The 23,995-nt window shown below is 39.8% G+C and overlaps 1 protein-coding gene across 2 annotated transcripts; it reads left to right on the top strand.

Annotated features, from left to right (window-relative positions):
• Positions 1 to 6,506: 6,506 nt before the first annotated feature.
• On the top strand, positions 6,507 to 18,767 carry spata2 (spermatogenesis associated 2). Of its 2 annotated transcripts, XM_088332726.1 has the most exons (4): positions 6,507 to 6,623; positions 7,912 to 8,629; positions 11,132 to 12,468; positions 12,579 to 18,767. In XM_088332726.1, the coding sequence occupies exons 2-3, from the start codon at positions 8,294 to 8,296 to the stop codon at positions 12,461 to 12,463; spliced, it is 1,668 nt and encodes a 555-aa protein (XP_088188852.1). In that variant the 5' UTR covers positions 6,507 to 6,623; positions 7,912 to 8,293; the 3' UTR covers positions 12,464 to 12,468; positions 12,579 to 18,767. The 2 variants fall into 2 exon arrangements, with proteins under 2 accessions (XP_088188852.1, XP_088188851.1); XM_088332725.1 differs by having other exon boundaries at positions 11,132 to 18,767.
• Positions 18,768 to 23,995: the final 5,228 nt, after the last annotated feature.

The raw sequence follows: 23,995 nt of genomic DNA on the forward strand, positions 1-23,995 counted from the left end.
TTTTAAAGGGGTATTGTTCTATCTTCGTTATTCATTATCCAATTTCCGTTATCGGTCAGTTCATAATATGCTACAAAGCCTAGGAGCCGGGGCACTTACTCTCAGCCAAAAGGCCAAGCTAAGGTCCTAGCCCTAAAGCCTTGCTGCGATCATTGCAAGGGGGTTTTGGGGTTTTTAAGGGTTATTGTTCTATCTTCGTTATTCATTATTCATTATCCGTTATCGGTCAGTTCATAATACGCTACAAAGCCTAGGAGCCGGGACACTTACTCTCAGCCAAAAGGCTAAGCTAAGGTCCCAGCCCTAAAGCCTTGCTGCGAATGCAAACACAATGAGATTTTCATTGTAATGAATCATCATATCAACATTTTAATCAAGTAGTAATTAGTGATGGCCAAATGAATCCCCATAAAAGATTAAATCCCTGCAAGGACATGTATCAAACACACGTAAGAGAATTGAAAATGAATCATGTCCTCGATTACGCTATCAGGTGTACAGAATAATGTATAACGTCACATCAGTGTCTGAAATAACGTCTGCCCGGACGCCCGGGGCGTGCATCTTTTACGTCGGGCGTACAACTTACAAAACGTCTCCACTTATAAAACGACAACTTCTTCAAGGAAAAAAAGAATCTTTCTTTGTTTATTTTTTGTTTGTTTGTTTGTTTTTTTTTCAAACAAACGTTCTATTTGTATTTCGAAATCTTCGTTCGGTTTGGAAATTTCGATTCGTTTGGTAATTTGCATACTCTGCAGCCATTCAGAAGCCTGTATCGAATAACTTTGTGCTTCCAGACTCATTCTAAGGTCATGCATTTGCATACATTTCCCAAATTAGAGAACACAAAAAGATGGATAAGTGGTTAGGAATCAAGTCAAAACCCAATGTAACCGCGGTTTTCGTGTCCCACCAAAGATCCACATTCACGCTGGACTGGATGATGAGGTTTTTATTATTACAGTTTCTGCAAATGGATGAGTCACAACATTATCTTTTCTGCTGGCTTTGATCTCTTTGATCTCATTGCAGTTCTCTCTGGTAAGACTGCCAACAAAGCATATCAAAGAGCTTTCTTTTCACTTTACATAAAATACATTTTAAAATATCACAATACATTTTTACATCTTTACATTTTAACAAGATACTTTTAACAAGAGATCGTATAGTGGATTTTTAACGTTTACAATGAATTCAACATATTTTTCTTTAGTCTGAATTTCAACCAACATCATCCTTTTTTAATGTACTGTATGTATGTATGTAAAAACGGGTACAATTTACCTGCAAATGGATGAGTCACAACATTAGCTTTTCTGCTGGCTTTGATCTCTTTGATCTCTACAAGGGGAATTAATATTTTAGTAAAACAGAAACAAAACGAAAATAAACGTAAACAGCTTGACAATATCAATCACATTACTGTGCATGTTGAGAGATTTGTCAGCTGGGGTTATAATGTTTAAAATTAACTTATTTTGTGGAGCACCAAAAGATGTCTTACCATTGCAGGACATTTACCAAACACTATACACATATTTCAGCAGGAATTTCAATAAAACAAAAGTTATTATTACACCCGTTACAAAAACCTTAGCCCCAGAAGAAAGATTTAAAAGAAGCTAACAAAATTAATGACGCTACAAAACATAAAAGGACATTAAAAGCCTCGTGGAAAGAGGAGTTCAGTGGCTTGTAGCAGATGACCCAACGCAAACATCGCATGAATGAAGATGAGTAAATAATAATAATAATAATAATTTCCTTTGTATTGTCATTCTTTGTAACAATGTACACAGAACGAAATGTCGATACACCTGACCCGTTGTAGCGAGTCGGTGCAGCCGCAGCCAGAGGGCGCCGCCATTATACCAATTAGGTATGTCTCGGTCGAGGCGCGAACCAGCGAACTCCTGGTCTCAAAGCCGGCACACTACCATCTAGGCTACTGAGCTGGTAAATACAGGTACATACTGATGGCAGATGGAAAACAGCAATGTCATATCCATGCAATGAATGTTATAAGTAGATTTATAATAAACTTAATTTTAAAGGGTTTTTCTGTTATATATTCTGATCATCAATCCTTAATACTTCGCAACAATGTTTTTTTGCGATGAGTCGTCTTATTGTGTTTCAAGTTGGGAAAAATGGAGCAGACAACTTTGGCTGGGCAGGCAACTTTTCAGAGTAGTCTGCCCTGGTGTCCGGTAACTTTTTGGCATGAGTTTCAGACACTGATAACAAGCTTGGTTCCTGCAATAAAATAGCGGGGTGTAAATTATTCTCTGAATACTAAGATGTGAAGAGTGTTTCAACATGAATTGTTTTGTGATACTTTGTCTATATTTGTGCTGATGCGAGACGTGAAAAGGGAGGTGGAGGGATACATTACACTTTAAAAATCACTGTATTGTCTCCCTCTGCGTTTCAGGATAGGTTTTAAGGTGCTTTTACACGTTTTTAAATGCGGTCTTAAACGGTCTTGGGCCATCATATTGGTCTGATTTGTTTTACTTACACAGCCCTCATGGTCCCCGAGGTCCTCTGGCAGCAGTTTGTTACTGTTCCTATAGGGTCAGGACTAGACTCTATGGTGAATCAGCATTCAGCCACTTTGGTCCTCACCTATGGAACAATATGCCGGACAATATCATGGAATCTTGATTTATTAAGAGGAGGCTTGAGACCCACTTATTTAAGACGGTTGATACTCAAACATTTTTATTTAGTTTGTTTTGTTTAACTTTGAGGCTGGGTGGTTAGTCCAGCTATCATAGCCTCCCGTGTGGAGTGTGCATATTCTCCCCGTGCCTGCGTAAGTTTCCTCTGGGAATTCCAGGTTACTCCCATATTCCAAAAACATGCATGTCAGGTTAAATCGTCGGTTCAAATCATCCCTAGGTGTGAATGAGCAAGTGAGTTGTCGGTCTCTGCGTGCCCTACAACAGGCTGGCAATCATTTCAGGGTGTCCCTGCCCACTGCCCGAATATAGCTGGGATGGGCTCCAGCCCCCCTGCGACCCTAGTGAGGATAAGCAGCGCAGAAAATTGATGGATGGCTGTTTAACTTATAACCTTTTAACTATAACCAACTTAACTTTTATTTAACATTATTTAACCAGTTTCTGCCATCCTTATCAGTGTGAATAAGCCCCACTTGGTTAGTCTGTGCATTGCCATAGTAAGATTTTGTTTCTATTATTACTTATTTGGTTTTAATTGTATAAACCGAGCAGCACGGCGGCTGAGTGGTTAGCGTGTCTGCGGCACAATTCTGAGTTTGTCCCCTGTCCACTGCCTGAGGACTGCTGGGATGGGCTGCAGCACCCCTGCGACCATACTGACGATAAGAGGTGCCAATAATGAATGCTTGGATGGATGTATTTTAACCATTCTGTGTGACTGTGTATTCGATGTTTCGGGTTGTTTGTTGGGGATAAAGGAGTTTTTTTTTTTTCATTTTATTGTTTTATTGTACACTGATTTTTTTTTTTTTACAGCATGTCCGAAAATGCTCTCCGAATGTGGTCTGAGGCCTTGACTTTGACATATGTGTTCTATGGGATGTTCTGATTTACTATCGGGAGGGAGGCCTTGTGTCTTATCAAACCAACTGCAAGATTCAGTCAGGACGAAGGACTGGTGTGAAGCTGGTGCCCTGGGAATTTTCCACCAACTACGTTCTGTCCCTTTGGTCTGAAAAAATGTTTTTCAGCCATTTGAAACACTTGTGAAATCATCATTGCATTGTTCTGTACTCACACCGGTGCTGTGGAATGCTCTTCCCCCTGAGATCCGATCTGCATCCTCAGTGGAAACGTTTAAATCTAAACTTAAAACTCACTTCTACTCCATAGCATATGAATAACCTACTCTTCTCGTCGGCTGAAAAATAGTCTGTGTAATATAGTGTAATAATCTGTGAAGCCCTTTAAGACTCTTCGTGATTTAGGGCTATACAAATAAAGATGACTTGACTTGACTTGACAAGCCCTGAAAATTCAGTTTTATTTATGTACTCAAAGTGTTCACTCCAGCGCTGGCTTTTTCTTGTCTCGTGACCCGGATGTTGATTAAAAAACACTGGTGAAGAAAAAGTATTTCCTTGTGAATTGTTGGCCAAGAAATTGGTTGTCATGATATCAACAGACAATCAAAAATAAAACAGGAAAGCATTGTCAATGTACAAAAGGAAGGCACAAATCCAATCCTGTTGAAATAATAAACACATGCTCAAATGTGTGGATACAAAGACTAAAGTCCATCAGCAATTGAGCTCCGTGGTATTTCATTTTATTTTTAAGTAAATGACATGTGACAAAATCATGAGCCGCCACATGTTTTTTATGTGACCCATGAAACAATGCTATAAGAAGCACAAGATAAAAATGAGTGTCAAACAATAACTTGCTCCTTCAAATATGTCCGCTGGATGTTGCCAACGTTAGGTGTCACACGCAAAGCACCCACTGTAGCTGTATTTGCTGGCTATCATTAGTCAACCAGATAACATTGAGGAAAAATTTCCTGTTGTTATTTTACTTGAAACAAAGTCGCATATAAGCTGTATGGTAGACATGAAAACCCCCCAAAAATAGCAGGTGGGTGTCTTTGCAGAAGTTTAACCTGTTAACGTTCCGCTGGCCTGCCGACGAGCCGTCATACTGATGAGAGGCAAAGGTGTGTCTGTATCCTGTCCTTTTACAGTCTCCAAACTGCCACTTTTGGAATGCCTACAAATACCCTTGGAAAAATGTGTAATATACTAATGTTTAGTTTTTCAGATTGTGATCAACGTCGACCTGCGACCAGGTAAGGCTTCATCCTATTGTCCTAGATGTTTACTGACTACGATACCCATGCTACACTCATTTGCAGACATGTGATTAAAAAAATAAGAAAATCAGGCGAGTATAAAAACGTTCTATTTCTGTGTGTGTCCCAGCTATATTACTCAATGTTAGTAGCACTTGCAGTGATTATTTCAGTCTGGGAAAAACCTCAGAGTGATATCTTTCAAAAGAGACCAAAACCATCCAAATTCTTCAAACAGTTTAACAACGGCATTCAACATATTCTGGGTACGTCTTGGATCTGGATTTTAGGTTAATTTTACAGGTTTGTTAAAGGGTTAAAGAAACTTTAGCTCCATTCTATGTTAAATATGAAATCTAACGACAAAGTTCCCATATTCGGGTATACATTTTTATAAAATAAATAAAAATGAAAAGCAGGAAGACTTATTTATAATTAAAGTAACCATTTAAATTAGTGGTTCTAAGCCATTATTGTCACTTTCCAGTCCGCAAGAGTTTCCTGAGTAAAACAAACTGCAAATTGCTAATTCAATTGCTGTTTTGCTTTTTTCAAACGCATTTGCCGTTGATAAGCATTATTTGAGATACATCTTAATGAAGGAAAAAAATGTTATGGTAAACCCTTATTAATCGTTTTATAATCAAATGCCCAAATCATCATTTAATGGTTGGGCACAAACAAAATGACCCATAACCTGCCAACTAAGAAACTTTATACTATTAATTTACTAGATTAGCCCCTGTGAGAATGTTTTTGTATAATGTGGCCCTGCATTATACCTGTTTCCATGACAATATATCATATTCTATTCTAACATGTGTCATCCTAGATCAGGGTAGGGAACCTATGGCTCGGGAGCCATATATGGCTCTCTTCATGAGTACGTATGGCTCAGAAATAAAATGTAAGTATTGCACATCTCTCTGTGGCGTTCCAAAGCCAAGTGATTTCATCCCGATTTTGGTCCATATAAAGCCGAAGCAACTTAATGCAGAAGTTTGATAAGAAACCATTTAAACTGATAAATAAAAACGTTGGCAAACGGCTGATTGGGTGAGCAGGACGGGTGGGCGGATCCCTGCACACAGCGCAGGGCACTTCCTTCTCTCTCGCTCAGTGCAGTCTACACCGAAAGTGAATATGACGATATGCTTATCGTTTACAGCAATTTGTGACGTTTTTACAAAAGAACTTTGCATGCACATTGTATTGAACCCGTTATTAAGGACAAATTTCATGAAAAAAAATTCCTCAACACTCTTAACAGAAGGTGGTAGACGAATTGTAAATGGCATATTTACATTGATTTGGTATTATTATCATTTCATACATTTGATTAAATCATCAAATGACACACAGTGAAATAAAATGTGCTGAAGAATTAGCTTTTGTCTAGAGAGCGTGTTTGTCAGCTTTTACGATGTTATCTGACAATATATGATGTGGCTCTCTCGATTTCTTTTTAACACATTTTTTACTTTTATGGCTCTTTGGGTCCAAAAGGTTGCTGGCCCCTGTCCTAGATCGTAGATGAAGGCGTTACACGATTGACTATTATTTTCCTCTTTATTTCTGTTGTGCAGATGCCAATGGGAAAAATATGAGGGGGAGCTAAAGAAAAAACATAGAAATAACACGTGATTCCCGGACCAAGCGCGTTCTTCATCCCAACTCCTGTTCTCACGGTACCACGTGTTCGGTGACGTCTTCAAGCAGCAGGCATGCGCACTGAGCTGATGGGAATTTCCAACAGCTGAGCAGCGAACTAGCTACCTAGCTCTGGCTAGCATTTGTCAAAGGTAAGATGTGTTCTTGATGCTGCTTTTCTCTCCAATACAAATATTCCGAACATCAAATGAAACCGGATTTACTGTAACCGTATAATTAAATACATTTGTTTAATATAAATTGTCTTATTGTTTCAAAATGATTTGTTTGGTCTGAATGAGAATATAATTCCGGACGCTAACGCTAAGTTAGCTGCTACAGTGAAATGGGCGTTTACGGATTGTGGTCGTTCGTGGGGGTTGCTGCACTGCGCGTCGTTGTATTGGTTTTGTAAAGACATTTTTGACGTGAACTGCGTCAAAAATAATTGATGGTGACAGAATGGGTCATAATGTGCGAAAGCTTAGTTCGCTATATTTTATTTATTCCCTGTATATGCTTTTCACATCCGCTCACGTTCGGTCGGTCTGGTGTATCGTGGACTGGAAAAACCAGAATATCAAACCATAAGATTGCATTACTAGAACCCAATGCGACTGTAAAACATCCTTTACGGTTGTAGCAAACGACGATGCCTGGATGTTGCTGTTGATCTTGGATATGTTGAAACATTACATATGGCTACATTAATTAATTAAGAATATTTTATGCGTTTACATTGCGTGATGACGTTCTCGTTCAGATTGTGGCCCACGCATATCTCTAGCTACTATCACACTTCCCGTCTTCTGCGAATCGGGAAAGCATGCATACACGGCTACTTCGCCGACCTAATAATTTTGCACGAGTTATTCCCCGCATAGAAATGTAATCAGCTATGAAAAGTGAATTTCCCTTCGGGGATGAATAAAGTATCTATCTATCTATCTATCTATCTATTGTTCAGTTACAATAGCTAATTAAAGTGTTGTTTGAAATGTTGCATGTTTAAGTAGTAGGAATTCATCCAGTTTCTGAAACGCTTATAATACTCACTTGTGCTGGAGCCCATCCCAGCTAATATCAGCCTTTGGACAAGAGACATCCTGGACTGATTGCCAGAAGGGCAACAGGGCACACACAGACATGCAAATCATTCACACTACCAAGTGACACTTTGTAGTCATCAATCCACTTGACATGCATCTTCTTGGGATTTGGGAGGAAAACCTATGCAAAAACTATGCAAACACCACACAGGGAGGCGGGAAGCTGTAATTGAACCAGTGACAACAGAACTGTGAGGCAGACTTGCTACCGTGCCACCCTGAGAGTAGTTATGTTGTGTCTATTTGGAATTTGCCGTCGAGATTATTGCAAATTTCAAGTTGTCCCATTCTTCTTCTCGTGTAATTAAAATTGATCTCTGTCACATTACAGCTTATCACCTGCTCAAGACAATCAAACTATTTGACTGGATGACTTCTAGAGATGCAAGTGTACTTTTACCAACAGCAAAGCATCTTCTGACCTTATCTAATATAACACAGGCCTTTACGCAAGTCAAGTCGTGCAACGCCAATGAGCCAAGATCAGAAAACACATCTGCACTGCCTGCAAATGATTAAAATTGCAGTTTCTTTCATAGAGAATGTGTTTCTGAGTCCGATTACTCCTCAACTCCCTCCATATCAACACTGCTACACACAATGAATTTCAAAGTGCCAAAAAATCCTTCAACTTGACATCCTTGTGAAGATTTTAAAGTGAGTGATGCACCCTACAAAAAGCAAACCAGCTGACTGCTAGTTTGCTGCATATAATGGATGCAAAATTAAAAGAAGACCTATTCCGAAGATATGTGGGGGCCTTGGAGAAGCGACTTCAAAATGAAGTTCCAAACTCGCATGATGGAGACAACGGTAGACGCAAAGACAGCGAGGCCCTACTTTCAACAGCCACGGCGCTGCTCGGGGCTTACCAGCCAGATCCGGGACAGCGATTTCGCATGGTGCGCTTTTATGAAGTTGTAGAGAGCTCGCTTCGCTGCCAAAGAGGGGGAAACATCAAGAGCCTGGAGAGAGCCTTCCACACTCTGGAGACCATATGCACCAATCTCTTACTTTTCCCTTGGAAGAAAGAGTTCAGATGTATTAAGGTCAGTCTGTAATTTTGTATTTTAATATAATTGTCAAGTCATATTTATTTGTATAGCCCTTAATCACAAAAAGTCTCAAAGAACTGCATAGACCACAGACTATTGCAAACCACAGACTATTATGACACCATTCCCTGATCTATAACCTCCATGAGGGCAAATAATACACAGACGGATATTGTCGACATAAAATATAGGTTATTCATATGCCATAGAATAGAAGTTGTTTTAAGCTTAGATTTAAACATTTCCACTGAGGTTGCAGATCGAATCTCAGCGGGAAGAGCGTTCCACAGCACCGGGGCCCGAATGTAAAACGCTCTCGAACCTGCGCATCTCTTCTTGGCTCCTGGCATCACTAGTAGACCGGCATTTTCAAAGCGAACGCGCCGGACCGGAACATAGGGGGAAATTAAATCTGAAAGATATGAGGGAGCAAGTCCATGCATGATTTTGTATACTGCCAACAGAACCTGACAATCATATCTTAAGCTAACAGGGAGCCAATGCAGGTTAGCTAAAATCGTGTTAATGTTATCAAACTTTCTTGTCTTGGTTAAAAACCTCGCTGCAGCATTTTGTACTAGCTGAAGGCTCATGAATTTGGACTTGGGGAGACCGGAGAGTTTTGCATTACAGTAATCAAGACAGGAGGTAACAAACGCATAAAATATATTCTCCGCATCTGATTAAGACAGCATCGGGTGAATTTTAGCAATGTTGCGAAGATAGAAAAAAGCTGTTCTAGTAATATTAACATTTGTTTGAAAGGACAGATCGGGGTCAAACATGACACCTACATTTGTGAATGAGTCACTCTGGGTGATATTACATTTTTCAATGTTCAAAGCAGTTTTTGAGAACAAGTCACGGCATTTAGATGGACCAATAACTAATCTTTCGGTCTTTTCAAAGTTAAGGCGTATGAAGTTGAGTGACATCCTTTATTTTAGCTCAGTGAGGCAGGCCTCCAAATTTCCACAGTTTAGTGTGGCAGATTCCTCCATCGGAAGATATAGTTGAGTGTCATCTGCGTAGCAATGGAAACTGATTTTATACTTGCGAATAACATCACCTAATGTAATAATGTAAATACTGAAAAGAGGGGGGGCAAGTACTGAACCCTGCGGAAACCCACAGGTAACCCTAAAGGGCTCAAATGTCATTTCACCATATTTAACACAGCGCGTCCTATCTGAGAGGAAGAATCTGACCCTTAAGAGGACGGTTCCTGAGAGACCAATCCACTTTTTCAACTGTTCTAGTAAGATTAGAAATTAGGTTAATTTGGTTGACTGATTTAATTATTTAGAATCATGGTTTATCTTAGTGTTTCATATTTTCTTGTTTAAGTCTCAATAAGTAAATATTCTAACTGATGGCTTCATTATAAGCAGTTCTGTTGTCTTTGAAACATAAACGGGTAATTTGCTTTATAAAAATGATTACGTTTAAGGACTTTTTTTTTTTTTAATTCGTAAACAATTTGGCGTATTAAAATAAATACCAATTATCAATATTTCTGTGCATGACAAATTAGTCCAAAATGTTTTACAATTTTTGAGCAATATTAATGCATATCATTTTTTTAAGGTTTGAACCAAAACATTGGCCCTGAAAATCTGCAAAAGAAGCCGAAACCAAAAGTAGAAACGATATAAGGCGTGGTGTGATGACATCACATCATGGAAAGCTTGCATTTCATTTTGCACATTCAAAAGACTGAGGACACTTTCAAAACAAAATGCTCTCTCGGGTTTTTACCAGCAAGTCACTTACTCAAAGGTTTGTGTCCCTCTGCTTCCAAAGTTAGCCAAAGTAATAGGCCTCTAGCTGGACTTTGGCTAATGTTTGAATGATTAGAATAAGACCTAACTTTAATTTTTAAACACATACTCTGTGTGTGACATTCAGTCTGTTTGTCCAGGAAGTCGATTAGCTGGCGCTAAAGTTTGAAAGCAATATTTATATTCCTTATTATATTTCTATGGCAAAAATGCAATCGTGATTCATTTGTAGGATTATAATGCACCGACTACCACATCATCATCATCAAGTCTTTCCTATTTACATTTTTTCATTACTATTCACTCTTCTGTCCATTGAAAGCACAAATGCCTCAAAAATATATACCTGAAAAAGGGGAAAGCGAGATTGTGTAGCAGCTACAAGCTATATTTCATTATAACTAGCCACTTTACCCCAACTACAATGAACTTGATGTTGTTATTAGAGATGTCTTCACAGTTTTATTCCTTTTGTATTTATGTGTTGTCTTTTGTTTTTTTAAGCCCCAGGATGACTTTTTTATGAGAATATTAAATGCATGAAATAAACATTTATCATCTCATACTGCCCATATTATTTAGCGATTCGGTGCAAAATATTTTTATTTTTTCTCGAAGTTTCGTCCTTACGTGTTGCATCTTCAATTTGCAGTTTTGGTCCCAAATTTTCCCTTTGATGAATCCCTACTAATTTATTTTTTTCTCCCTTTCTTAGGCTTTCACTGGTCCTTATGTGTACCATCTAAAGTCTGCAATTTCTGATTCTGAGCTCCGATCTCTAATGCGCACAATTGGATACAGTTGCGACCACGATTCACACTTTTACTTCCAAGAGCAACCGGGAGGTTCGGCCCACCTCCGCCAGTTGGCCTTTGAGCTCTTCCTGGCCCAGGCCGAGTGTCGTCTCCTAGGAGAAGTAGTGGCCCTGGCCCGGGGCTCTGCTTCAGAGTTAGAAGCCCTGGAACTCCGCCGTGGTTGCAGGGATGATGCGGCCGGCTGCGCAGAGGCGCTACGTAGACGCGACAGTCTTGGGGCGGACATGGCCCGTCTGTCTGTGCAGCCTCTTGATATTGAGAGGCCCCACGCTCACCACCTCCGGCGAGGGAGCAGACCGTCCAAGTCTGTTGATGTGACTGATGGAGCCGGTCACTGGCACGCTGCAGTAAGCAAACCCATACTGAAAGCATCGTTGAGTCTGAGGAAGGAGCCTCTCTTTGTGGACGCTGAGGAGGACATAAAGGATGAGATTCTTAGGCCCAGCACCTCGGCTTCTCTTTTCTCTCTTACGGCACCGACTTCCTATAACCCTATTACAGACTTCTTTCCCACGCAGTCGCCTCCCCCGGTGGACGCGTACACACCCTACCACCTTTCTTCACTGGATGAGATCGACTTGTACACAGAAAGGGGCGGAGGAAGCACGGGTGCGCGGCAAACACCATCGTGGCCCCCTTCCAGAGAGCCGAGAGACTCGCGAGACAGCTGGGTGAAGTGTCAGGGTTGCGGTCTGGGCTGCTCCACCATGGCTTCCTGCCAGAGGTGCGAGATGATCTTGTGCCCGGCCTGTCACGATGCGGAGCCTGCTCCGTGCTGCAGTTTGCAGGACTATCACCCAAAACCTACGCGGACCATCGACGGCTACGTTCCCGTCAAGGAGAAGCTTTCAGTCTACTCCAACACGCACTCCTACTCGCATCTCCATCCGCACCCTCTCACTCTCACTCACTCACACACTCATTCCCATCCTCAATCCCTCATCGGGGACAAACCTTTGTTGACCACAAAGCTGTTCCCAAGCAAGTCTATCGCCCTGACCACACCTAAAAGCAGTGGCGAGCGCATCAGCCTGGGAGGGTCGCGTTGCGGATTTTGCAACAAGCCTGGCGCGGCCCACACCTGCGTCACCTGCTCTAAGGTGTCGTGCGACTCGTGCATGGGCTTGTACGGCAAGGACGTATGCACGCGGAAAAATCCCCAGCACATGTTTGTGCCCAACCATCAGCTCAACTTCAAATCAGGCACCATATCACACATGGTGTACCGATGATCCAGGTGGGTAGAGGTCCTGATTCTGATCATCAACGTCGCACACAGTTACTCAAGCGCTCTCTGCCCTTTCTGGAATTCACTGGCAATCTGACAAACCTCTGCACCGTTTATAGGGCCTCATCGTCTTCTTTAAGTGTCAGCCTTCCTTCTACTTTGACGTTTTGCCTTGCTACCTGCTCTTGACTCTTCACCGTGTGGTAATGTAGTGTAAATCCAGTCTTACTCTTCCCCTAAAAGAAAAAGCTGGACTTAAAGTTGAATTATTTTTTTATTTGATACAGTCCAGGATATATACTTGTAAGCTAGGTAAAAAAAAAAAAATATATATATATATATATATTTATATATGTATGTATGTATATATATGTATGTATGTGTGTGTGAGAGAGAGATGATATATGTGTATATGTGTGTTTCCGTGTGCTGAGAAGATCATCCAATCTTGCAGCATGAACAGGGACTTTAAGAAAAAAAAACTTGAAAAACTAATGAGAAAATATACACTGGATATTAGTACCATAAGAGTAATATATATATATATATATATAATATATATGGGATTTTTTTTTTTAATCGAAAATCTCTTGGAATTAAGAGACTTTTAAAAAATATATAAAATAAAAATGACGCTTAGGAAGAGTGGTAAGACGTACTGTATCTTAACGTGACTTATTTAGACAATGTCATCTTTTATTCTTAAAGTCATGCCTTGTAAATGACCCTTGCCACGTCACACCTTATCTGGTGTATGTTGTAATGCTGACGTTGACGACATAAGACGTTGACACTTTGCTGTTGAAGTGGCTTGTCTATGAGTGTGCGTTGAGCCTGTAAAGGCCGTATTTGAAACCTCAGTAGCTTTGTGGTACACGATGCTGCAGTTCGCTCCCCTTTGCTAAACCAGAGGTGGACCTTGCCAGGTCTCAGGTGGAATCACAGCAAGCATCTGGGCCCAAAATTAAATGCATGAAGATTTTCTTTTGAGTGTATAGACTAGAGTTTATAATGTGAAAGTGTTCCGTCAAGCTTTTTGTCTACCTCAAAGCGCTCCAGCCAGTGTGACTATACAAGGCTCTGAACCTCCCGAAACCTTCGATTTGTTGTTTTTCCCCCACACATATCCCAAGAAAATTGTTCAATTGGAGATCAGTAAATGAATTCATTCCAATTCAGCGTTGTTTTGCACAGTGCATATAAATGTAAGGTCAAGTCACAAAGGTTTTGTGACATGGTCTAACGTCGAAGGATGATGATTTTCAACGCAGTTAAACGTCAAAGGATGATCGTGTTCAAGGCAGATTGTGATGGTGTTGGCATCCAAGCTTAAAATGTTTTGCACTTGAGAAGTCATTGACATTTTCTGTTAATTCCATGTTTTTGTGTGTGATGATGAAGATTTTGAGGGCATTTAGGCTTTTATTTATCAAACTCAATCCAGTTATCACAAGAAGGATTTTTTTTTAAGTGTTTGTCAGTAGGATGCTGTCAAAATGTCACTATTAACGGTTAGTAATAAACTGTCACTTCAGTGCTATTTCTAAACCATAAAGGTTGAAGGAGCGTTGGCAAATGGCGCTGAAAACGGCGTCTTCGACAGCACATTGAGGTTCAAATCTGTGCAGGAGTATAATGATGACATGGCTACATCACTGATGTTTTTCAGCGTTGGAATGCCTACACCCATTCCTGAAAGTTTAACACACTGACCCTCTGTGTCGCCCATTGCCTTTCGCTGTATTGTGTAATGCTGGGTCTGCCTGCACAGTGAAATAAGGGAAATGTACATCCTCCTAAGGACAGCCCAATGACCTGTTCTGAAAATAGCTCACCAGTGCTGGGTCATTATAATTTATGAGTAAAAACATAGTTTTAGTGGTTTACTGAGGCTATTTAACCCTACATCAAATAAGCAACCTTGTAATAACATACTAAATAACATAAGTTGTTATTTTAGTGATTAATACCAAACGGCTAGCCCTTTGCGCTAACCGTTTACAAAAAGTACTTTCATCTCAAAAAGTTTGGGGGACACTAGTTTAGTTGAACCAAAAACAAGTGCCAAAGGCACAAAGACGAGTACCAGCTAAACTCGAAGTGACCAAAAAGCTACATTTTTCAAATTTTTTTGCCTGCTTTTGGTGATTTCTCTCTAATGGTTTTTGAGTACTCATAGCAGTAAGATGATAGAAAATGATGCCAGTTCCCTCTTTTTAACATTTTTTTTAATAACCACTGGAAGGCGCTAAATAATACTCTGTATAAAGGGAGATTGTGTTTTGTGATTTCAATGTAACTGTAAGTGGTACATTCACCTGCGAGAGTACTGTTTGCCTTCATAAATTGATATGTATTATTTAGCGCCTTGTAGTGGCAAAAAAAACGTACCGTATTTTCCGCACTATAAGGCGCACCGGGTTATAGGGTGCACCCCGAAAAAATAGTTTTTGGTCCTATATTTGACATGCATAAGACGCACCGGATTATAAGGCGCTACAATGGGAACGTCGACAAAACAGTCAGATAGTTCAGTCAAACATATTACCCGCTTAACATTCCGAAATCTTGCAAAGACGCAAATACGTGTCGAGAACACGTGCGGATGCGGTGTCCGTAAGATGTCACTCAAATGCATCGTTCCATCATTCGGAAGGTTAAAGTCTTGGGATTCAAGAAATGCCAACCATTCCTTAGTTTCTATTTTCTTTTTCGCTCGCAACTTTACTGTGCATATGACAATAAACAATTGAGTTTAGTTTAAAAATAGACACTCCATTCCATCCATTATCTGCACCGCTTATCACAGAAACAATGAGTTCAGTCTGAAACAAGATACAGGGAAAATATATAGCCGGAGTAGCTCACCAAAGTCGTTGTGTTCAATAATAATGTGCAGCCATGGTCCTCTTATATCCGTGAGTGTAGTAAATCTAGGAGAATAAAATATTTACAAATACAGAATAGTAAAAAATGCTTTCTCTATGCCGTCAACCACTTGCTATTCACATTCATCTTTTTCGCCAATTGCAGGCTTTGTTTTGCCGCTTAAGCCTATGCCAGCCTGTAAATGATAAAAAGGATCCGCCCCTTGACCTCCGAATAACTTTGGCCAATAGTGATCGATTCAACTGATGATTGACACATTGGTTAGCCAATGAAACGCCGGTAAATAAATCCCAGCATACACCGCGGACTACTTGGCGTTCGGGGGAAAATCTAGTCGGCGGCTGCAAGTTAGTTGGAAGACTTTGCGACTTAATATTGATCCATAAATAAGGCGCACTGTATTATAAGGCGCATGGTCAGCTTTTGAAAAAAATAAAGGCTTTTAGGTGCGCCTTATAGTGCGGAAAATACGGTACATGGTGTTAAGGTCTACAGTAATGTTTCAAGGTTATAAAATGATGACTGATAACTGATGAGTATCAGTGGCCATAAATTCAAATAACAATTGGAGTATATAGTTATGGATGCATACAAATTTTGTTAGGATGTTGTATTTACAATATTGACCGGTACTGGCCTGCTTACAACGGTTAGTGAGGCACATGAGGGTTAATTTATTAAACAGTAGTGATGTGAATAAGAAGCAAAAATACATTAATTCAATTAACTTGCATTTTTTTTTAATATTCAAGACCTAACATGGGCTTTATTTAGAAGGAGCTGGCGTAATTGTCTTCCATCTTCCAAGTGCACCCAAAAACCTTGTGAAAACATGGGCAAAAATGAGAAAACTGCGACTTCTGGATCAGTTCAACTCGCCTTTTGTTTGTATTTTTTTGTGCTTTGAAGCACTCATTTTTGGGTTGCGCATCTAGTGGTCAAATAATACATTTTCTCTTTAAGTGTAATGGCACGCTTTGAGCTGAGATACCTAAGCAAGGATCTGCATAGTGCATTTAAGTGAGTTCCTTCCGAAAGCCGTTTAGTTCAATTCCTTTTTCAATGCAGTGTTGTTGGTTAATGCTGTTTACATGTTGAATGTTTCTTGTTGCCTGCGTATGTTCAGTTATCTGTCATTGCCTTTTTTGCTATCAGCCATTTCTACAAACAAATGAGGCCAGTTTTGTTGTTATTTTGTTGAACAGAAATGCCCCATGATTGTGGGTTTAAAGCGAGTTGTTTGAGATTTCTTCATGTTGATTTTTTTTTCTTCACAGAAACACTATGGTTTGAATATAATACATCTTTCTAAACATGTTTTTTTTTTCCCAACATTTTGTTGTGTCATCCTACAGGAACCGCCTCTGCTGCGGTCTTGTGAGATTTACTTGAACTAATCTGCAGTTACGGACTTTCAGTATAAGTCACTGATGTTTCCACTGACCTGAACTGATGTGCAATCATTATATATATATATATATATATATATATATATATATATATATATATATATATTTTTTTTTTTTTTTTTTTTTTTTTCCAGCATCGCCTTTTTAATCATTAACCTTTCATATGTGTATAAATAGTAGCAAATGTTGAGTAATTGTTGTCCTCCTAAGTCATGGGTGGGCAAACTATGGCTCGCTGACTACATGAAATGAAATGAAATCATCTGCATTTATATAGCGCTTTTCAAGTCAATGACTTCCCAAAGCGCTTTACAATGTGCTCCACATTTCCCAATAGCGGCCTTGTATTGCAGCCATGTAAGACGCTAACCTGCTTATTGGGGGTATTAGGGGTTCAGTGTCTTACCCAAGGACACTTCGACATGTAACACTGACAAGCCGGGATTCCTACTGGGATCCCTTGATCCCAAGACGAGCGCTCTACCTCCTGAGCTACTGCCGCCCCCAGTACATGTGGCCAGTTCTTTAGGCCCGCCAAACAAAAATGTTAAAATGTAACTATAATGCACATTAAAATAACTTCTTATTAGTTTAACATTCGGTAAATAAAGACAATATGTTCACTGAGGTATTGCTCGAATGTACTCTTAGTGTTAAATTAAGAGTAAATAGTTTTTAACACCCAAAGAGTAAATGTCAACACCACCTGAGTGAAAATATGGTCCTTATATACATAGTTTGATATTAACACTGATATTTACTCTGTATGTTTAGAATGAAAAAAAAGTACTACTCATTAAATCGTGATGATTTGATGCCACGCTTGTCCCCAGTGTCCCCAAAATTAAAATAGCTGGCTATAGCTTTGTTTACTTGCTATATGGCTTTTTAAAATTATTTTTCAAGATATTCATTCTAATTAAATGAAAGTAAAACTGAGCTAGCCGTTTTATATTTTGAGTTTAGATGTACTACTTGGCTTTTATTCTGAAGGCTCAAAACACATTTTATTAAGTGGATTATTTAACTATTATAGTGTCACTGCTATTTTAAGATTTACAGTATCTTTTATATATTTTTTTATTTTCACGTGCCTCAAAATGGACTGCATTATCTTCTTCCCTCGTGTTTTGCTGAGGTATCAGATTTCAAGATTGTATCGGTAGAAACAAAAAAATAAAAGAAATTATTTTTGCCAAATCTATTAAACTCTAATGCGGGTTGTGACTCAAAGTTTGCCCACCCTTGTTCTAGGTCATACCAGCAGCAGAGGTAAATTTTTCAAGTATTGCAAATGTGTCATTGCCAAATGAAGAACAAGCGTTCATAGGATGAAATTCTGCAGTCTGGATGTCTTGTCATAGCACCATTCAGTAAATGTTCTCAAGTGTAGACGTGTCTGTTTGAAGACCTTAAATATTATTTATAGAGACCCAATCCAGGTCCCGAAACTCCTCCGGCTCCGAACGGCAATACTGGTCATTAAAGGGCTAAACCGTTTTCAGGGCTGCTGATAGTGAAATGTGTATGAAAATGTTAAAATAGAACTTGAATGCACATTAAAATAACTTTTAACAGTAGACAGTAGTCACGGGGATCAGATTACTTTTAATGGAGAGTTGAGATCATTGTTTTGTGTTTTTGAATAATGTAGATTGGGGTTAACTATCTCTGTTGGGTTGACTTCATCGAAATGTGCGATTTTATTTATTTTTTTATATACATGATTGTCGTCTTACCATTCCCCATTTTCTTTTTTCGTGGCATGCTCTTTTTGCCCGTATCAATTCTCTCTTTACCGTACAATTGAACACATTTCCTCTTCAGACCAATTACTTTCGACACTAGGTCACTGCACAATCTTTGGATGAAGGCAACCGACCTTCGACGTTCACTGGCCACGTTTGGGGGTGGAAAGGGGAAACAGCCAAAATTGTTAATTCTATGAAAATATATGTACATGACTAAAACATGTAAATGATATTTTACAAGATAATTTAAGGAATAAAGCCCTGGAATCAAAGTGTGATTTTTTTTGGTGTGTTATCCTGAAATCCTGAACTTGAAATTACATGAGTACAAAAAATACATTTTTAATTTTTGTGTTTCAGATTTTTGCTACTTTTACATAGATGCAGGAAAATGCTGTTAAGTGTGTACTTTGTAGATCGTTTGTTATTGTAACACAAGTCAAGTCACATTCATTTGTATAGCCCTTAATCACATGATGTCTCAAAGGACTGCACAGATTTACAATGACACCATCGCCTGATCTCAAACCAACATGCAGGCGAGGAAAAACTCAACCTCAGCGTGAGGAAAAATGAAACCTTGGGAAGGGGCCTCACAAGTGGTAATCCCCCTTCCAGGATGACCAGCGTGCAACAGGTTTAGCATTGGATAACAGTACACAAACTTGGTAAACATCAATAAAAGAGAACACTAGGTAGATAACATGTTGACATTTGTCCAGAAAGTGCATGACAGCAACGACGCCTCAAGCCTGTGACTATGTTCAAAAAGTCCGTAACAGCAAACAGATAGCTTCCTATCTGCTGGCTGATCGATGTAGGTGTAACATGTCAAATGAACAAAAAAATTAAAGTGCCATCCTGATACTATACGAATATTTAAAAGATACAATTCTTCAGTTAAATATAGGTTGAGGCATGGGTTGGTAACCCAGAATGTTGAAAGAGCCATATTGGACAAAAAGAACATGGCTTATGCTGCAACAGAAACAAAAGCTTTATATAAGCTCATAAGGAAGGCAACAAATTGAGTGTGTTTGTATTTGTGTATACATACATGTATATATATATATACATGTATGTATACATACACACACACACATACAGTGGCTTGCGAACTATTTGGCCCCCTTGAACCTTGTGATCTTTTGCCACATTTCAGACTTCAAACAAAGGTATAAAACTGTAATTTCTTGTGAAGCATCAACAATAAGTGGGACACACTTTATTGGATATTTTAAACTTTTAACAAAAAACAAAAAAGTGGGTGTGCAAAATTATTCAGCCCCATTGAGTTAATACTTTGTAGCGCCACGTTTTGCTGCAATTACAGCTGCAAGTCACTCGGGGTATGTTTATCAGTTTTGCACATCAAGAAACTGATGTGTTTGCCCATTCCTCCTTGTAAAACAGCTCAAGCTCAGTGAGGTTTGTGAACAGCAGTTTTCAGTTCTTTCCAGAGGCGTGTTCAGGAGAGTGAGTGATTGCTATCGCGAGCTATCGCTAGCTTCTGAACGGCCAGTGATTATTGAGCGCTCGCGTGCCCGAGTAATCACGGGAGAAAGACCGCTTACTTTGATTTCCAACATGGCGTCAACAGTGCAGAAGATGGAGGATCTCACCCTGACGAGTGCTGTTGGCGATGTAATATATCGTCTTACATTGCCTGGTAATGTTTGTGAACAATGCAAGACAGGTATGACCCCTTTTAGTGTATTTTCACTCATAATAAACACTGATTCATAATGATACACTCAACACTGATACACACTGACATCTCGCACACAAAATTTGTGTCTTCATTAAATGTCGTCGGCCATTTTGGATCAGTAAGGCAATCACAGTGAGCGATTACAACCGTTCAGCAGTGCGCGGCAAGCGATTAACAAGAGACTACATGTCTGATCACTCTCCTGAACATGCCTCTGATTCTCAATTGGATTGACGTCTGGACTTTGACTTGGCCATTCTAACACCATGATATGTTTTTGGTGAACCATTCCTTTGTAGCTTTTCCTTTATGTTTTGGATCGTTGTCTTGTTCAAAGACAAATCTTCGTCCCAGTCTCAGGTCTTTTGCGGACTCCAAGTTTTCTTCCACAATGGTCCTGTATTTGGCTGCATCCATCTTCCCATCAATTTGAACCATCTTTCCTGTCCCCGCTGAAGAAAAGCAGGCCCAAACCATGATTCTGCCACCACCATGTTTGACTGTGGGGATGGTGTGTTGAGGGTGATGAGCTGTGCTGCTTTTACGCCAAACATAGCGTCTTGCATTGTTGCCAAAAAGTTGGATATTGGTCTCATCTGACCAGAGCACATTCTTCCACATGTTTGGTGTGTCTCCAAAGTTGCTTGTGGCAAACTTTAAAAGACACTTTTAATGGATATTTTGGGGAAATGGCTTCTTTCTTTTCACTCTTCCATAAAGGCCAGATTTGTGCAGTACACGACTGATTGCTGTCCTATCGACAATTTCTCCGACCTCAGCTGTAGACCTCTGCAGTTCATCCAGTGTGATCATGGGCCTCTTGTATGAGCCGAAAGTTTAGGGGAACTTTCCGATCTTGGTAGATTTGCAGTTCCCGATACTCCTTCAATTTCAATATTATTGCTTGCACAGTCCTCCTTGGGATGTTTAAAGCTTGGTAAATATTTTTGTATCCAAATCCGGCTTGAAACTTCTCCACAACAGTATCTCGGACCTGCCTGGTGTGTGCCTCGTTCTTCATGATGCTCTCTGTGCTTTAAGCAGACCTTTGAGGCTATCAAGGTGCAGGTGCATTTATACAGAGAATGATTACACACAGGTGGGTTCTATTAATCATTTTTAATCATTTAGATAAACATGGAATCATTCAGAGATCTTCACTGAACATCTGGACCGAGTTTGCTGCACTGAAAGTAAATGGGCTAAATAATTTAGCACACCCACTTTTTAGTTTTTTATTCGTTAAAAAAGTTTAAAATATCCCAAAAAGATTTTCCACTTCATGATTGTGCCCCACTTATTGTTGATGCTTCACAAGAAATTACAGTCTTATATCTTGATGTTTGAAGTCTGAAATGTGGCAAAAGGTCACAAAGTTCAAGGGGGCCAAATAGTTTTGCAAGCCACTGAATAGATTACCGTATTTTCCGCACTATAAGGCGCACCTAAAAGCCTTTATTTTTTTCAAAAGCTGACCATGCGCCCTATAATACAGTGCGCCTTATTTATAGATCAATATTAAGTCGCAAAGTCTTCCAACTAACTTGCAGCCGCCAACTAGATTTTCCCCTGAACGCCAAGTAGTCCGCGGTGTATGCTAGGATTTATTTACCGGCGTTTCATTGGCTAACCAATGTGTCAATCATCATTTGAATCGATCACTATTGGCTAAAGTTATTCGGCGGTCACGGGGCGGATCCTTTTTATCATTTACAGGCTGGCATAGACTTAAACGGCAAAAGAAAGCCTGCAATTGGCCAAAAAAGATGTGTCAATCATCAGTTGAATCGATCACTATTGGCTAAAGGTATTCGGAGGTCAAGGGGCGGATCCTTTTTATCATTCACAGGCTGGCATAGGCTTAAACGGCAAAACAAAGCCTGCAATTGGCCGAAAAAGATGAATGTATAGCACGTGGTTGATGGCATACAGAAAGCATTTTTTTACTATTCTGTATTTGTAAATATTTTATTCTCCTGGATTTACTACACTCACGGATATAAGAGGACCTTGGCTGCACATTATTATTGAACACAACGACTTTGGTGAGCTACTCCGGCTATATATTATCCCTGTATCTTGTTTCAGACTGAACTCGATGTTTCTGTGATAAGCGGTGCAGATAATGGATGGAATGGAGTGTCTATTTTTAAATTAAACTCAATTGTTTATTGTCATATGCACAGTAAAGTTGCGAGCGAAAAAGAAAATAGAAACTAAGGAATGGTTGGCATTTCTTGAATCCCAAGACTTTAACCTTCCGAATGATGGAACGATGCATTTGAGTGACATCTTACGGACACCGCATCCGCACGTGTTCTCGTCTTTGCAAGCTTTCGGAATGTTAAGCGGGTAATATGTTTGACTGAACTATCTGACTGTTCTGTCGACGTTCCCATTGTAGCGCCTTATAATCCGGTGCGTCTTATGTATGTCAAAAATAGGACCAAAAACAATTTTTTCGGGGTGCGCCCTATAACCCGGTGCGCCTTATAGTGCGGAAAATACAATATATATACATAAAGGGCAGCACGACAAATGAGTGGTTAGTGTGTGGGATCAAATCCAGCTACCAGCCTTGTGCGGAGTTTACATGTTCTCACCGTGCTTGCGTGGGTTCTCACCAGGCACTCCGGTTTCCTCCCACATTCCAAAAACAAGGATGTCAGGTTAATTGGCCGGTCCAAATTGTCCCCAGGTGTGGATAAGCGAGTGAGTTATCCGTCTTTGTGCCTGCGACTGGCTGGCAACCAGTTTCCACTGCCTGAACTTAGCTGGGATGGGATCCAGCACCCCCACAACCCTACTGAAGATAAGTGGTCCAGATAATGTTAATATATATATATATATATATATATATATATATATATATATATCTCATCTCATCTCATTAGCCGTACCGCTTATCATCATTAGGGTCGCGGGGGGGCTGGAGCCCATCCCAGCCATCTTCGGGCAGTGGGCAGGGGACACCCTGAACTGGTTGCCAGCCAATCGCAGGGCACACGGGGACAGACAACTCATTCGCTCATTCACACCTAGGGACAAATTCACTTATTAAGTCTCCCGATTTCATAACTGTCAACATTCACGACTCCATGCTCGTACAAACTGTGGTATTTTCCCGTACAAAATACAAAACAATCCTACATTTTTTTTTTCGGAATGATGCATGATGGGAAATCCCCAGGCGACAGACGCATGCGCACAGTAGCATCAAACCGCTCGCTTCGTTTGCAACGAAAAAAAAAACGATACCAAGATAGAGGCTACCATGGCGAACGCATTTGATTTGATTTATTTGCCGTTTCGTGATAGCCGGGTTATACATAATTGACAAATTTTTGTTTTTCTGCAGAGATTTTCTTGTACGTCGTACACGTCTTAAAATACATAATAAACATACTTTGTACGGCAAAAAACGTACAGGTTGACAGGTATGAGAAACCATGTAATTTTCATTCATCAAATATTTTTGACCTCGTGCCAAAGAGCTGCAAGCAGCTCTGGATGCTTGTTGCTGAGCCCCGAGTTCAGGGTAAATTAAAATACGTACGTTATGTTGTTTTTAAAATAACCGAATCATCCCTTGTCAGAATGACACAATGCCTGCATAAGCGTGGGTAAACACTGTTATTTTGCAGCTTTGCGGGTGATCATCGTCTTTGGCGAGAATTTATGTATCAAGATTTTTATCAGATACGATAAAAAGATATTTATCAGTTCTTGATGCTCTTGAATTATCTACGTGAAGAATATGTCTCCCCGTTTCAGCA

Source organism: Urocampus carinirostris, chromosome 3, assembly GCF_059441175.1.
Source record: "Urocampus carinirostris isolate Australia breed hairy pipefish chromosome 3, RoL_Ucar_1.0, whole genome shotgun sequence".
Classification (NCBI taxonomy): Eukaryota; Metazoa; Chordata; class Actinopteri; order Syngnathiformes; family Syngnathidae; genus Urocampus; species Urocampus carinirostris.

Excerpts from the sequence above, each read along its gene's own strand:
- spata2 (XM_088332725.1), top strand. The coding sequence starts at position 8,294 with ATGGATGCAAAATTAAAAGAAGACCTATTCCGAAGATATGTGGGGGCC. Across the intron at positions 8,630-11,131 it reads AAGAGTTCAGATGTATTAAG|GCTTTCACTGGTCCTTATGT; the intron begins GTCAGTCTGTAA and ends TCCCTTTCTTAG.